Raw genomic sequence first — 13,420 nt, 5'->3', positions numbered from 1 at the left:
AATTTTATCTACCATAAGGAAACAATTGCAAAGGAAGCACAGTGAAAAACAGCATTAAATAAGAATTACTTCCTGTAACTGTACCATCCATAAATGAAAATACCTGACCAAAGCAGCAGTCAAACTATGACTGATGACTGCACGTGCTCAGATCACTTTCTTTGCAAGAGTCACAAGACTTCTACCTAAAAGATAATTACTATGGCAGATGGCCTTCACTAGGAGTCAGCTGGGGAAGCATTCAACTTCATTGCCAGATACTAGTTCATAACTTAATATAAAGGAACAAAATCTAAAATTACTTTCAAGCCCATACCAGTGTTTGACTGAACACATTAGCCTGATTCTGAACTCATATCAGTCTGCTTGGGAAAGAGCCAAACAGTTCCGTTCCTTCTCCTGCAGAAAACAGGGAGTATCATATGAAGTTCTCAGATAACAAGTTCAGAACAGAACAGAGGAATGACTTATTCACACAACATGAGAAGTCTAGTGGTGCTTGCTGTCAGAATGGTGGTAGATTCCAAAACAATACATGGACTCAAGAGTTTTTAAAAATTCCATACATCCATGGAATAAAAAGCCATACAAAACATCATCCCTGCAGAGGGACTGGGAGAGCTGACCTAAGAAGTAACCCAATATGCCCGCCTAGAAAAGAGCACAAGAATAGAGCATCTGCTGCTTAGTTGTGCAGCACAAGCAGGATTGAAACAATGGTTCTGTCACATACCAGGATCAAAGAGCTTTATTGGGCTTCAGGATAGGATGGCAGATTAGCCCAGCAGTATAGATCTTCCTGTGAAAAACGATCTCTGGGTTGCCAAAAAACAGAAAGGAAGTATTGCTCCAGCACACCACTTCTCCTAAATAGAGGTGAAACAGTGGTTTGAGACTGTGATACAACCCATAGAAAATTTAGCTCAAGCACAGCTTGAGAAGATAACTTGCTCCCCCACCTTCCATAGCATTTCTTAGAAAAAAAAAAAGATCCAAAGAAACCTAAGCAGTTTAAGGAAAGGTCTTTTCATCATTACTGCAATTAAAACAGGATTGACCATTTCATTCAAATGACAACAGGCTTCTAGTGAAGTATAACTGACTACTGACACAAAGCCTGAGAAAGTAACATGCAATTTCAGGAGAAAAACATGCAGCATCTCACTTCAAGTGGCTCAAATATGTATTAAAACAGTAAGCCAAAGAAAAAACAGAAGCACCCTCAAAACTGAGTACTTCAAGTCACTGTCAGTCTTGCAGCTCTTTAAGCCAGAAAATAATCATGAAGAGCATACCACTAAACACAGATCACAGAAACTACTAGTATGCATACAGAAGAACAGTAACAGAGATGCATCTGGTAAGCTAGAATACACACCGACTAAAATTTCTGGAAACACAGGTTTCTGAATGCTATCAGGAAAGCCCTGCCACCTTCCTCTAACCTGGTATTCATAAGAATCCCAACTAATCATAACTAGCATGGCTAAGCACATGTTAATGTAACCATATCCCAGAATGCTTAATTTTTAGAAATTATCACCACCACAAATAGTACAGGAAAAAAAAAAAAAAAAGCAACTGAATAAACCATAAAGAGCACTGATTATTTTTACACAGAATCTCAATGACCTTTTCTTCCCAAAGGACATCCAGTATGTTCTACACAAGATGAAAACTTCTCATATTTTAGCTCCTTGTGTATATTATTGTTACAGGCCAGAAAAAAAAAAAAAAAAAAAAGAAAAAAAAAAGAGTAACTCAGCAAGGTGAAGTTTCCTTCTCAAAAACAGCAGGCTACAACAAGACCATAAGGCCCCTTAAAATTATCCAGACTCACTTATTTGGTAAAAATACAGCTTGAGAAAAGCTTCCTGTATCACTAGAACAACACATCCCCCATGTTTGCAATCTTCTATTTTGGAAAGAGAAAAGTCCATGCTGAAATACAAGACAATTTAGAAAGTAAGATGTTAAGCAACCTTATTGCAAAGCAAATCTATGAAGTGCAAAAAGTTTGTCCTATTAAGAGGTTTTATGTACTTAGTTTAGAACAGCTGTTTCCCCCTACTCTTGTTCAATCCTGACATTTGCAGTGCTTGAAGGTGAATCTTGCAGTGTACTCTTCTGTTATAACTCTGTTTGACCACAATGGGTCCCACAAAGTCAATCTTCTGTGATCACCACTGAACACTGAAGTTGATAAACTCGTAATATCAGTATGGCTTCATGGATAGATCACCAGGCTATACTGCAAAGTGCCATGAAAATTTAAAAAAAAAAAAAAAATTAAAAGCAAAAAAAAAACCAAGCAAACAAAATAAAACACAAATCTAGGAGATTATTTTTTTTCCTTCAAAAAAGGAAACCATCTTGTCTGGTATCTAACATGTTCACAGCTCACTGAAAAAAATATTCTGAGAGGAATATCAGCATTCCACAGCAAACTGATGCTGAACATATACCTTCCACCTCACTAAGAAAGAAAAAATATTTCACAGATCTCAGACAGAACGTAATTATGCATGAAACAGAAACTGAAATCCCTGGTATTCAACAAATAAAGAACCCATCCCCAATTTCACCTCCCTACTTTACTGAAAAACTAATGCATCTTCTCCCCTCCTGACACAGGGTCTCACAGACTGCCTCACAGGGAAAAACATTCAGTGCTGAAACCAGACAGAGGCAGTCTGGATTAAACAGATGGCACTCTATTTAGAACAATTTCACTGTTAATAACACGATAATGGCACTCTTTCTGGAACGCTTCTCATGATCTCCTAATATCACTGTAAAAGCTTGAAAACTAGAAGAAGCTTCACATCAGGTATGAAAAAAACAAGCCTGCAGTCAGTCCTAATGTTCTGCCAGTTCCGCACTATAAACCAGTGTTTATTCTTATTCCTATCTGTGTATCAGAAATGGATAACCTAGAGTTCGCATTCAGCTACGAAGAAACAGCATTACCACAGCATTAAGAAACAATTTAAAGCCAAGTTACTGACTGGCTGCCCTTCCAAGTTTCTTTCCAGAGAAATGGTACTACATACTCAATCTCGAAGAATAGACCAAAAAAAAAAAAAAAAAAAAAGACCTAAACAGCAACACAATCAATGCTTCATAATTATATATATTAATGACATGCAAAACTCCAAGCTCCAGGGACGAGCACTCAGTAGAAGGAAGGAGCAGCCTCACAGGAGAAGCAGGTCTTGAGAAAACCTTTAACTTTCAGTCACCTTTCAGCTCAGCTGCAGGATCTCACCCCGTCTCCTCACCTCTCCTACGGAAACAAACAGCGATGCCCTCTCAGGACACACCCGCCGACAGCCCCCCCCCCTCAGCTCAGCCTAGCGGCCGCTCCAGCTCTCCCTCCCCTGACGAAGGCAGCCCCAGGGGCAGGCAGCAGCCGGGCCGGGGGCGGCCGGGCCCAAGGCTTACATAAGCGCGGGGTGCGGGGACGCCGTCGCCCGTCGGGTGCCCGGGAGCCGCCGCCTGAGAGGAGAAGGAGGCCGAGAGGAGGCCCCGCGCCTCAGCGAGCGGCAGCAGCGGTTCGCGCCCCCGCACACGGAGACCCTGCGGGCTCCCGTCCCTGCAAGAACCGACGGGCAACAGCCATACCGGGAGAGGAGAGAAGGAAGCAAGAGAAAGAGAGACCTCGCTGCGGCCCCTGTCCAAGCCCCACCGTCCCACAGTTCTGGCGCGCACCCTTCCCGCCACCACCCCCTCACCCTTTCCTCCAGCGCAGCTGCCGCCACCTCCAGCCGCTGCCAGCCCGCAGCCCAACAACGCGCCCGCCCATTGGGCCGCTCCCGCCCTAACAAGCCCCGCGCCGATTGGCTCCGTGCCTCCCCGTCCTTCTATCATCCCCCCTCCCCCTCACCTCCGCTCGGGCTGGCGGTATCGTCGTGTGCCCGTGAGCTGCCTCGGTGAATCTCCGCGGCGGCAGCACCGCGGGAAGCGGGGGGCCGAGAGCAGCCTCAGAGCTTCCACCTGCACGGGGCGGTGGCGTTGGGGAGGGAGGGGGGAATGAAGCGGAACGGAAGCTACGCGGAACGCTCGTGCCCAGCCGCGCTTCCGTAGCGGCTCCGCTCGCTGACTTCCGCTTCCGGGCAGCCGCTGCGTCCTGGTGGAGGGTCGCGGAGCGGGCAGGTACTGAGCGCCTGGAGCGGGGAGCGCGGGGAGCAGGCAGGCCCGGCCCGCTCAGCCGGGGAGAGCGGGGCTGCCCTGCGCCGTGCCGCCCGGCCCTTCGCGTTCCGTTAGGCCGCCAGTTGCACCAGCCCGGGGCCGCGTCCCTTCTCGGGGCAGAGGGCACCCGGCTGTGCCGCACTGCGGCTCGCTGCCGATGCGTGGGACAGCGGGGGGCTGCTCGTAACCCTACCGGTGGGGAAGTAAATACTGGTAGGAAACAAGGTCGTGGATTTGCGTGGCAAGGTTGCAGACAGACGGTTGTTTGGTTTTTGTGCGTGTTTCTTTTTTAAATGTATGTATTTGTTTATTTTTAGGAACAGATGTTTTTCAGGTAATAACAGTGTTAGTTATCTTGTTCAGATATGCCCTTCCATCCCTTTAAGCCCCCGCAGCAGAGGCTCTTACAGCACTGCAGACTTTGAAGCTGTCATCTTGGCATGCTTTCATTGCAGACAATTCTCCTACAAACGAGGGCATGAAAGCTGCTCTTTGCTACCAGATACATGCTCAAATGGGAAACTCATGTTGAAAGAAGTCTCACTATGTTGTGGAAATAAAGACTTTAAAGCAGTCACTGAATAAAATTGTAATTACGCTAGAATGTTCAAAACAAACAGTGGCTGTAGTGTTGTATGGAGTTGGTTTTTTCAAAGGCAACCCTGGAGAAGGGTCTGGAGGAGAGGCTCAGGGGAGACCTTAGTGCTCCCTACAGCTGCCTGAAGGCAGGTTGTGCTGAGGTGGGGGGTCAGCCTCTTCTCCCATGTAACTAGTGGTAGGACTAGAGGGAATGGCCTTCAGTTGTGCCAGGGGAGATTCAGGTTGGGGATTAGGAAATACTTCTCTGAGAGAGCAGTCAGGCACTGCAGTGGGCTGCCCAGGAAGTGTCACGACCCTGGAGGTGTTGAAATGTTTAGATGTAGTACTGAGGGACATGGTTTAGTGGGCAATATGGTTGGACTCGATGGTCTTAGAAGTCTTTCCCAACCTTGGTGATTCTATAACCCTAAAACCTCTTAATGTTTAACACAGTTAATTCCAAATGTAGTAGTATCTGCATCCAGTAGAATAATTTTAAGAACTTTACACTTAGTGTATCCTGAAATTTTAGAACTTATGTTTTAAAACATTCTTAGTGACAGCAAGAAATAAAAGCTCTTTGGGCAAATATCAAAACAAAACAAAACAAACCCTCTTGCCTACTGTTTAAAGAAAATGATCCATTTTCTTACAGTACATGAAGGTAATGCTTTAAGAAAAGTGTCTTAACAGCTTCCAGCTTCTTTGCCATGTACAAGGAAACAAGATTGCTTTCTCAGAGAGTAGTTCAGCTGATTATCCTGGATGAGTGTATTACAATTTTATTAGTCAATGATATAATAATGCTAATCTATGAAGTGTTCAGTATGCTATTATGGATGCTTTACAGCTAATAATTTTGCCCATTTTTAATATTTTTGTATGTGCATTAATGTTTTTAATAGGCTACCATTCCATAAGAATTTTAACATCTAATATAATGCCCTATTCTTTTATATTTACATTTAGATCTTCCTCTGTTGTTTTTTGTAGTTTTTTTTTTTATTTGATAGTAAACTGTGGAGAGTAAATGTAGATTCAGTTAAATTGAGTAATTCACAGGTGTTCACGTCTTTGAATTCCAGTTATTGAAGGTGTTGGTTTAAGCATAATAGTCTTCTATAAGGGTGTACATAGGTCACTAACTTGAGATTACTTTTTTTTTTTTTTTAACATTCCATATAGTGACTTGTAGTTGTGAAGTTGTCTCTCCTTTTCAAGCCACATCACTATTTTTAAATTCTAAATATGCAATTAGGGATATTTTTCTGACTTAGTGTGAGGAAAAACCTGTAACATGGTTTCTTAGTTGGCATATTAAAAAAAAAAAACTACAGTGTGGAGTATTTAAACTATTAATCAGATATATTTACATAACACTATGATATCAAACCCAGGTGAATTATTCTTTTAGTTTCCTGGGTTGTGTGATTTTCTGTTGTTCAATAATGCAGATTCTTCTGTTCCTGGGCAATGTTTGTGTTATGTTAATGCAGTGTTTTTGAAGATCTGTGTTAATGGTCTTTTTTTATTAGCAAAAATTCCATTTCTTTTTTCTTTCCATAGATAAGAATGTTATTATTTCTTTGGAAATAGTTTTATGTGAAGACTCTTGCCTTTAGACATACAGCACATTGAAGTAACCACGTATGATTTCAGACCAAATACCAACTGTTGTTATATGTGGGAAAATTATAAAATCTAGCACAGTTTGCTTCTTTATCACCAGCTTCTGAAATGCAGTATAAAGTCTCCTAGTACGTTTTTCAAAGGTGCACTGTTCACAGAGCAGAAGAATGCTTTGTGTGCAACGTTACTGGTTTGGAGTACTTTTTGTAACAACCTTGCTCTTCCTGTACAGGATATTGGTACTTCTGAGTGTTTGGAAGATAAGCTGATGGTCCCTGAGAACTGAAATTCACCTTTGGTTGTAGGTATGGGGCATGGAGGTGAACATGGCCATGGCCATGGCCGAACAGAACTCCCTGACTACAGGCAGTGGAAGATAGAGGGTACTCCACTTGAGGAGGTCCAAAGGAGGTTGGCCAAACGGGGTCTCAGGGATCCATGGGCTCGGTAAGTGCAGGAGCTTCAAAAGTAATATTAAGATGTTGTCTTAACATAGTTTTGTTCCCCCCATTATGAACTATATAAACTTTGCTCAAATACTCCTCAATCTTAGTTTCAGAGTAAAGTCAGAAGATGTAAGAATTGTGTACCTAGTTTAGGAAAGTGAGTCTGATACTGCATTAGTGTTGTTTGCATCTCCTGTAAACTGTACCTGTATAAAGACTTAAGAGCTACTACAGTTACTTGAATGCCTACGTGATAGAAATGTTACCATCTCAGTGCATACCCAGAAATAACCTCAACGTTTTTCCAAATAACTTTTGCCATGTTTATCACACTGGCTCCACTGATCTTGTTTTATTCTTTTGGTTTTATTTTCCTTTTAGTAATGAAGCTTGGAGGTATATGGGTGGCTATGCAAAACCTGCCACCTTAACAGATGTCTTTACCAGGGGACTCAAGTGGGGATTTGCAGCTTTTGTTGTTGCTCTTGGCATTGAGTATGCCCTGTTTCCCCCGAAGAAGAATGGAGGACATCACTGAAGATCAAATATGACAGTACTTTTCACTACTAAAATGTACAAAAGCCTGCTGCCCACTGTACTTATAAAGAGCATATTAAAGTCTATCACAGGTAAAAGCGTGTTGCTTTGATTTTATTACAATTTTGTAAAAGGATCAAGAAGAGAAGCCAGAGCCATTTCCCTGACTTCAGTCTAGGGAAGGAAAACAAGGAATATATATACTCTTGGGCTTGCTGTACCATCTCTTAAAGGAAAACAGTCAGCCCAGCTCTTTTAAGTCCTGCCAACATCCTGCTGAATGAAATTGAGACAGTGTGATGCTTTTGAGCGAAAAATTCTATTTTACTCCTTACAGATTTAACAGCTGTTATTTGCTGGTAAGGGATCTTGCATTACTTGTTATTTTTTAAAAGTATAACTTATACTCTTTTGTCTCTCAGTAAGAAAAAATGCTACCTTAAAGCTTTAAAAAGTATCCAAACTGCCTAGAAGTGCGTGAAAATACCAAACCTTATGCTTAATCATATTGAAGACACTAACTTACAGATACTATGCACCAAAATAATCTGTTCTTTGTAACATCCAGAAATTAAAACTCATGTTTCTACCACACTTACTAAACAAAGTAGTGTACATTTCACTCAGCAATAGTTGTACCTTATCTTAGCATGGCCTCCAATACACTTGAGTGTAAATAAATGAAACTGAAAATAGAGATCAGTTGTTTTTTCTGGTATACAATTCCAGTTATAATTTTGCATGAATACCGCTTTCTTATACTATTTTTTTAATATTATTTTTCTTTGCATTATTCCTCTTAGAGTGCTTTTTGAATGCTCTTTTGGAGGAGATATTAAAAAAAAAAAAAGGGCCTTTTGGCACTGTCTGGATATCCTATTTTAAATCTTTGTTATGCCCTCAGTAAGGAAAGAAAAGGCAGTTATATTGTCTAAGTTTTCAATTCAGACACTAGGGTAATTATCACTAAAAAGAAAGCAAAATTGATGCTACAAACCAGTAGATAATTATATAGTGCACATCCACTGTGAATAAAGTGGAAAGTTTCTGAGGTAGCCATGTCACATATACAGGTTTATTAAAATAAAATTGAAGCTCCTACCAAATGGCTTAAAAATATCTTTAAAATATGTATTTATACAACATTTTTAAGTGGAATTACAATGGGGCATTATTTTTAGAATCAGTAAGCATCTGTTGATTTGAGAGAGTAGCTGTAGTGTTCAGTGGAGTTTTATATCTCTGCGTGACATTTCTCAAAGCTCTGTTCATAGGGCACACAACAGCTTTACTGAACTTCTTTTTTGCCCAAAGTCTTTTTGAAACGTCTCCACACAGTTTAATCAGTCTGTGAAAAAGCAAATCAAGAACATACTATGTGAAGTCCACTGCACCAAGTATTTCCATGTTGTCCCTTAGGTACACCCAGAAAGCGTACACATTTGCAAAAGCTAATACTCACTTTTCTCCCCCTCTATGTGGACCTAAGACTAAATTGTTTAAGATTTCTTCTGAACAACAATCTAAAATTCAGTTAACTATTAAGAGCTAGCATTACATGTGCTATCAGTGAATCTTAGCTTTGAATGCACATTTCTCATTTCAGCTGTTCCCATACTTGCTGCGTGTGCTGACACAGCTTTCCACTGCCTCCCAGACACCCTGCCACATTGTATAACGCTTCTGGAAACTCTAAGCGATAGTTGCTCTTGGTTTTAGTTTCTTGTTGGTAAAGCTTGTTTTCATACTATTCTATAGGTTCACATTTTATTGGTCTCTGTTCTTTGTTGAATGCTTCAGAGCCTGAAGTGAGGTTGCTACAAGTTCCTCTGGGATGAGTCTTTTAAAACATCAGTCCTGCCACTTCACCGACTATTACAAACAAATTAACCTTTAAAGGTCCCTTCCAACTCAACTGATTCTACTCTGTGATTTACAGCAGCTGAGGAGATACGTTTTTCTTTTCCTGTCACTAGCAGATGGAAGCATATTTACAAGCTATGGTAAGCACATTTTCAGAATGCATAACAGTGTGCTGCTTAGTTTAATTGGGCAAAAAGATTGTAAAATACAAAGATACAAACTAACGTGTTCCTCAGTACCTTTTTTTAAGGGATCATTTGGTTCATCAAGAGTTTATCCTAGGCGACCACGATTTTACATAAGCATATTAGGCATACCAGCTGTCACGCTGGACTAGCATCATTAAAATTCCTGAATTTAGGAATCACCATGGGATCATTCAGGGATGTGATAGCTAGGCAGCGCTTCGGCCTCAGCCCTTAGCTGCTGCCTTAATTTACAACGAACATATTTTGTCAACATTGTGGAATATAAAAATATTATACACACACAACTCCTACAACAGATACGAAATAACACTAAGCTTTCCTGAGAGCGGAGTCCTACCTGCCGGCCTCACGGTCGAAGAACCACGAAGGTGAACCTCCATCACAACGCTCCGGGAGCCGTTCCGCGCGCGGCGGCCGGCGGGAGGCGCCGCGTCCTTTCGTATCGCCGCGCCGCCATCTTGACAGATGGTGGGCGAGTTTGCGCAGCTCGGTTCGCTCTCCTGGAGGAGATGATGGAACCAGAAGCGTAGTCCTCGCCTCGCCTCGCCTCGCCTCGCTCCGAAATACCCGATACCGGAGCCACGATAAACCGTAAGGGCTGACGAACGTGGCGCGGCAGAGAATAACGGAGGGTAAGGCAACCGAGAGCACCGCCCTCGTCCCTCAGCGAGAGGGATCTCGACCTTGCACGGCGACTGCTGCTACCCACGCGCAGGGGCGGCTGAGGTCTCCAGTAGCCTTGGGAAGTATGAGGGAAAAGCGTTTAAGTCGTGCTCTGAAACACAGAAGGGCGTCCCTCGCCGCCCTGCTCGAAGCCTCGCCCGTTCCCATGCCGGACCCGGCCACACTGCTGTAGACGAGACCTTCCCGGCGCGCTTGGGTGCGTTATACTCCCCGCTCTTCCTTTCCCCGTGCCCTGCTTTCCGCACACCCTGCGCGCTCCGGAGCGGACCCTTCCCTGCCCGGCAGCGGGCCGAGCCGGATGTGGTGCGCGGCCACCGCGCTCCCGGGGAGACGTGAAACCCGACACTGCCTTCTGTGGCGGGGTTTGCCTTGGAGATGTGGAGAGTCCTTTCGCTTGGCTTTTCCGTGTGTGATTTAAAGTGACTAGTAAGAAAGCGGAGTGGAAGTCTACGTAAACTCCCTGGAATAAAAGCCAACTTTACTTGTTTTGATGAGCAAGACTGGGGTTCTTGCCATCTTTAAATGGCAGTTCGTGTGGTCGCTGGTAATGTACGTGGAAAGTTACTCAAGCCTGGCAGAGGAACAAGAAGCGTGAAAGGTCCTTTCTGAGACTTCTGTTTTCCCTGCTCGTTCTTTTACAGGGAAATTTGGAAGCTGGGAAGCACGCTGAGTAGTTTTTAACGCTGAACAAAGCCAGATCGCAGATTTGAAATGCAGGGGCTTCCGCATGAGCTCATCAGTGAAGGAAACAAAGAGCGCTTTCCAAATAACTATGGCACTGATGTTATATCCTGTTTTTGCTGCCGCAGAGACGGTTATGAAATGTTAAAGAAATGAATGCTGTCTGAAATGACAGGCTTGCTTAGACCTAGTTTAGAGTGTGAAATGTTTCTTCATCTCTTTTGAAAGGCTTTCTTAACGTGAGGCTTGAGATATGACCGTATCCTGATTAGTACAGCATGCTATTTGCCTTGCTAATCACACCGACATTTGAATGTTGCACAATGTCTGTGTTGCAGTCGTGGGAGCAAAGGTTTCGGCATGGTGTTAAGTATCAAAGAGTAAAATTGTTTGAACCTTGTACAGTCTCCATTTGTTAACGCTGACAGGGAGTTACAATAGCCTTGCCTGTCCTTGTGTGTGAACTTTTAGTATGCTGTTACTTGCTGCGTAAAAAAGGTGTCCTTGATTTTGGTTCTATGCTGTATGGACTATCCACAGCCTGAAAAAGCTCAAAAATAGGAGTATGATTAAGTTTATTAGCATCAGAGAAACTGATTAACATAGTGGTGGGTTTCTGTCTGCTTCTCTGATGTGAAATGGAAATGACTTGTGCTTTAAGGAGTAAATATGTTTGCTTATACTCTCATGTGTTTATTCTAAAAAACAAAAATTTTCTGAACCTTCTGGACTGTTGGCACAGTCACAGGTCAGTCTAGGCTTAGGCAAATAGGATTGTCAGAAAGGTAGTTTCCCATGCAGTAGGTGAGAAATTAACCAGTAGGTGTCAACTCAGCTTTACAATCTTACGTTTTGTTCAGGGAAGCTTGAAAGTTAATGATAACCAGAAATTAGTATTCAGGTGCACTTTGATCTTAACCTCCTTGAGGTTTTTCTCTTAGCCTTTTTGGGGGACAAGAGGACTGATGAGTCCTAGAATTGATGGTTTTATTTCTGGAGATAATACAGGTATCAGAATAGCCCCTTTTCTGAGAAAATCTGGAGTGATAGTGAACTAAAATAGCCAGACTTACAGAAAACTGTCCTCCCATGGCTTGTTTTCCCTTACTCTGCCTGGGGGTTTCCTAGCTCTTCTAACACGAGGAAGGAAAATGATTTCTGTGCTCTGTGTAGGACAGTGTCTTTCATTTACCACCCCTAATGTGACCTTTCAGTGTTGGTGGTGATGTCAGACTTGAGCTATTTGAAATGATTAACCGTCTTCCTGTTCCAGAAGCTTTGCATTGAAATATTTATTTATTTAACACTGCACTGAACAGAAAAATGTTCAGTATTTTGTTGTGGCAATATTGGCAAATCACATGTGCACAAGAGCACACAACCTGCTGGGGCAGTTTTAACTCTATGAACTTTTGTTTTCTGTGTTGAGAAGATATACTGTTTTTTTCTCAACTCGTGTTTTTGGATGTAAAGATAAAAATGCTGTTTCAGATACTGAAGATCTTCATGTTGCTCTTAGTCGTTGCCCACTGAGAACCCTCAGGGAGGGAGTGCTTTTAAGTTATACATTTCACTTCCTCAAGTGCTTTTGAAAATCCTGGCTGTAAGTACTTGGGGGGTGCTTTCCTATGGGAGCATTCCCCCTTCTGGAATAAATTCAATCTCACAAAAAAGTTTGTTTTTCTGTGGGCCATCTCACAAATAATACTTGATGCTAGTTTGAAAATCAGAAGTTAACAGCAAAAATGTCTTTCCCCTGATAGAACACTGTACAGAACAGATTACAGTTCATGGGAGTGGAATTCCTGCTTATGGATCCTGGCTCCATCCCTTCCGGTCACTCAGGTGCATTCCATTTTCCATTGCATTGCACTGAGTGCACCTGAGCTCCATTGGGGTGGCCATGCCTTCCACCAGGTGCTCAATCACTGCTTCAGGCCATGACTTAGCATTTCCACTACAGCTGTGCTTCTCCAGTTATACCAAGCAGATCCTTGTGTGAAACAGCATGTTCAAAAGTACACTCATTTTGTCTTTACAGTTCATTTTTGTTGGAAACACTTTAATTACTTTTCAGCTTGTTCCTAAATGATGTGATGTGATCTCTTTTGGGTTCTGAAGAACAGAACTGTGTCTGAGGATGTGCTGCTTTTTCCTGGTTCTGTGCCATAGCAGAAGTACCCTAATCATGCATCTTCTGTATGTGTTTAGAAGTATGTGTTGAACGCACGTGGTATGTGGTACATGTAGAGCTGACTGTTTAGGAGACTGATAAGCAAAGGTTATCCACAGCCTTGTTACTGTTAGGTGCTTTTGAATACTCTGTGCTACTGAAAATGAGCTAAGTGGCCTCGATGACATTTTGAGTATTACAAATACATTTGGTCTCATTTGCATGGTGGTACAGAAGTGTAGGAGTTTTTAAACTAAGTAATACTTGGGTCTTCTCATGTGGTGAATGTATAATATTTTACAGAAACTTATGTTTTGCTTCTGAAGGTGGCACCTTGGGGTCATAGCAGCTGCTTGTGTTAAAATCCCCTAGTAGTTCAGTCATGTTACCAGGAAGATGATTCTTTTTTGCTTTTTTTTCTTCTTTTA

The 13,420-nt window shown here is 42.4% G+C and overlaps 2 protein-coding genes across 9 annotated transcripts in view; one reads left to right on the top strand and one right to left on the bottom strand.

Moving 5' to 3' along the window:
- HYCC2 (hyccin PI4KA lipid kinase complex subunit 2) overlaps positions 1-9,850 on the bottom strand; it is a 61,439-nt gene extending 51,589 nt beyond the window's left edge. For 2 of the 6 annotated variants that reach the window (XM_031601218.2, XM_031601216.2), the window contains exon 1: positions 3,735-3,831. The gene's annotated coding sequence lies outside the window, so the exon portion shown is untranslated. Of the gene's footprint in view, positions 1-3,242; positions 3,287-3,660; positions 3,708-3,734; positions 3,832-3,886; positions 4,021-9,791 lie in introns of those variants that run through there. The other 4 variants (XM_090144240.1, XM_090144241.1, XM_031601217.2 and 1 more) reach the window with 4 other exon arrangements.
- Positions 4,008-7,480, top strand: NDUFB3 (NADH:ubiquinone oxidoreductase subunit B3). 3 transcript variants are annotated; one of them, XM_031601235.2, is made up of 3 exons: positions 4,008-4,155; positions 6,705-6,846; positions 7,227-7,480. In XM_031601235.2, exons 2-3 carry the CDS (start codon positions 6,707-6,709, stop codon positions 7,381-7,383), a joined length of 297 nt encoding a protein of 98 aa, XP_031457095.1. In that variant the 5' UTR covers positions 4,008-4,155; positions 6,705-6,706; the 3' UTR covers positions 7,384-7,480. The 3 variants fall into 3 exon arrangements, with proteins under 3 accessions (XP_031457095.1, XP_031457096.1, XP_031457098.1); XM_031601236.2 differs by having other exon boundaries at positions 4,016-4,155; positions 6,632-6,846; XM_031601238.2 differs by lacking the exon at positions 4,008-4,155 and adding an exon at positions 4,210-4,404.
- Positions 9,851-13,420: the final 3,570 nt, after the last annotated feature.

Source organism: Phasianus colchicus, chromosome 7 (assembly GCF_987193195.1).
Source record: "Phasianus colchicus chromosome 7, bPhaCol1.hap1.1, whole genome shotgun sequence".
NCBI lineage: Eukaryota > Metazoa > Chordata > Aves > Galliformes > Phasianidae > Phasianus > Phasianus colchicus.
Note: the sequence above shows the minus strand (reverse complement) of the source record. Positions and strands in the feature narration are given on the sequence as shown.

Bases quoted from the DNA above. Each gene is read 5' to 3' on its own strand.
- NDUFB3 (XM_031601235.2), top strand. From the start codon at position 6,707: ATGGGGCATGGAGGTGAACATGGCCATGGCCATGGCCGAACAGAACTC. The intron at 6,847-7,226 runs GTAAGTGCAGGA...TTTTCCTTTTAG, and splicing joins CTCAGGGATCCATGGGCTCG to TAATGAAGCTTGGAGGTATA.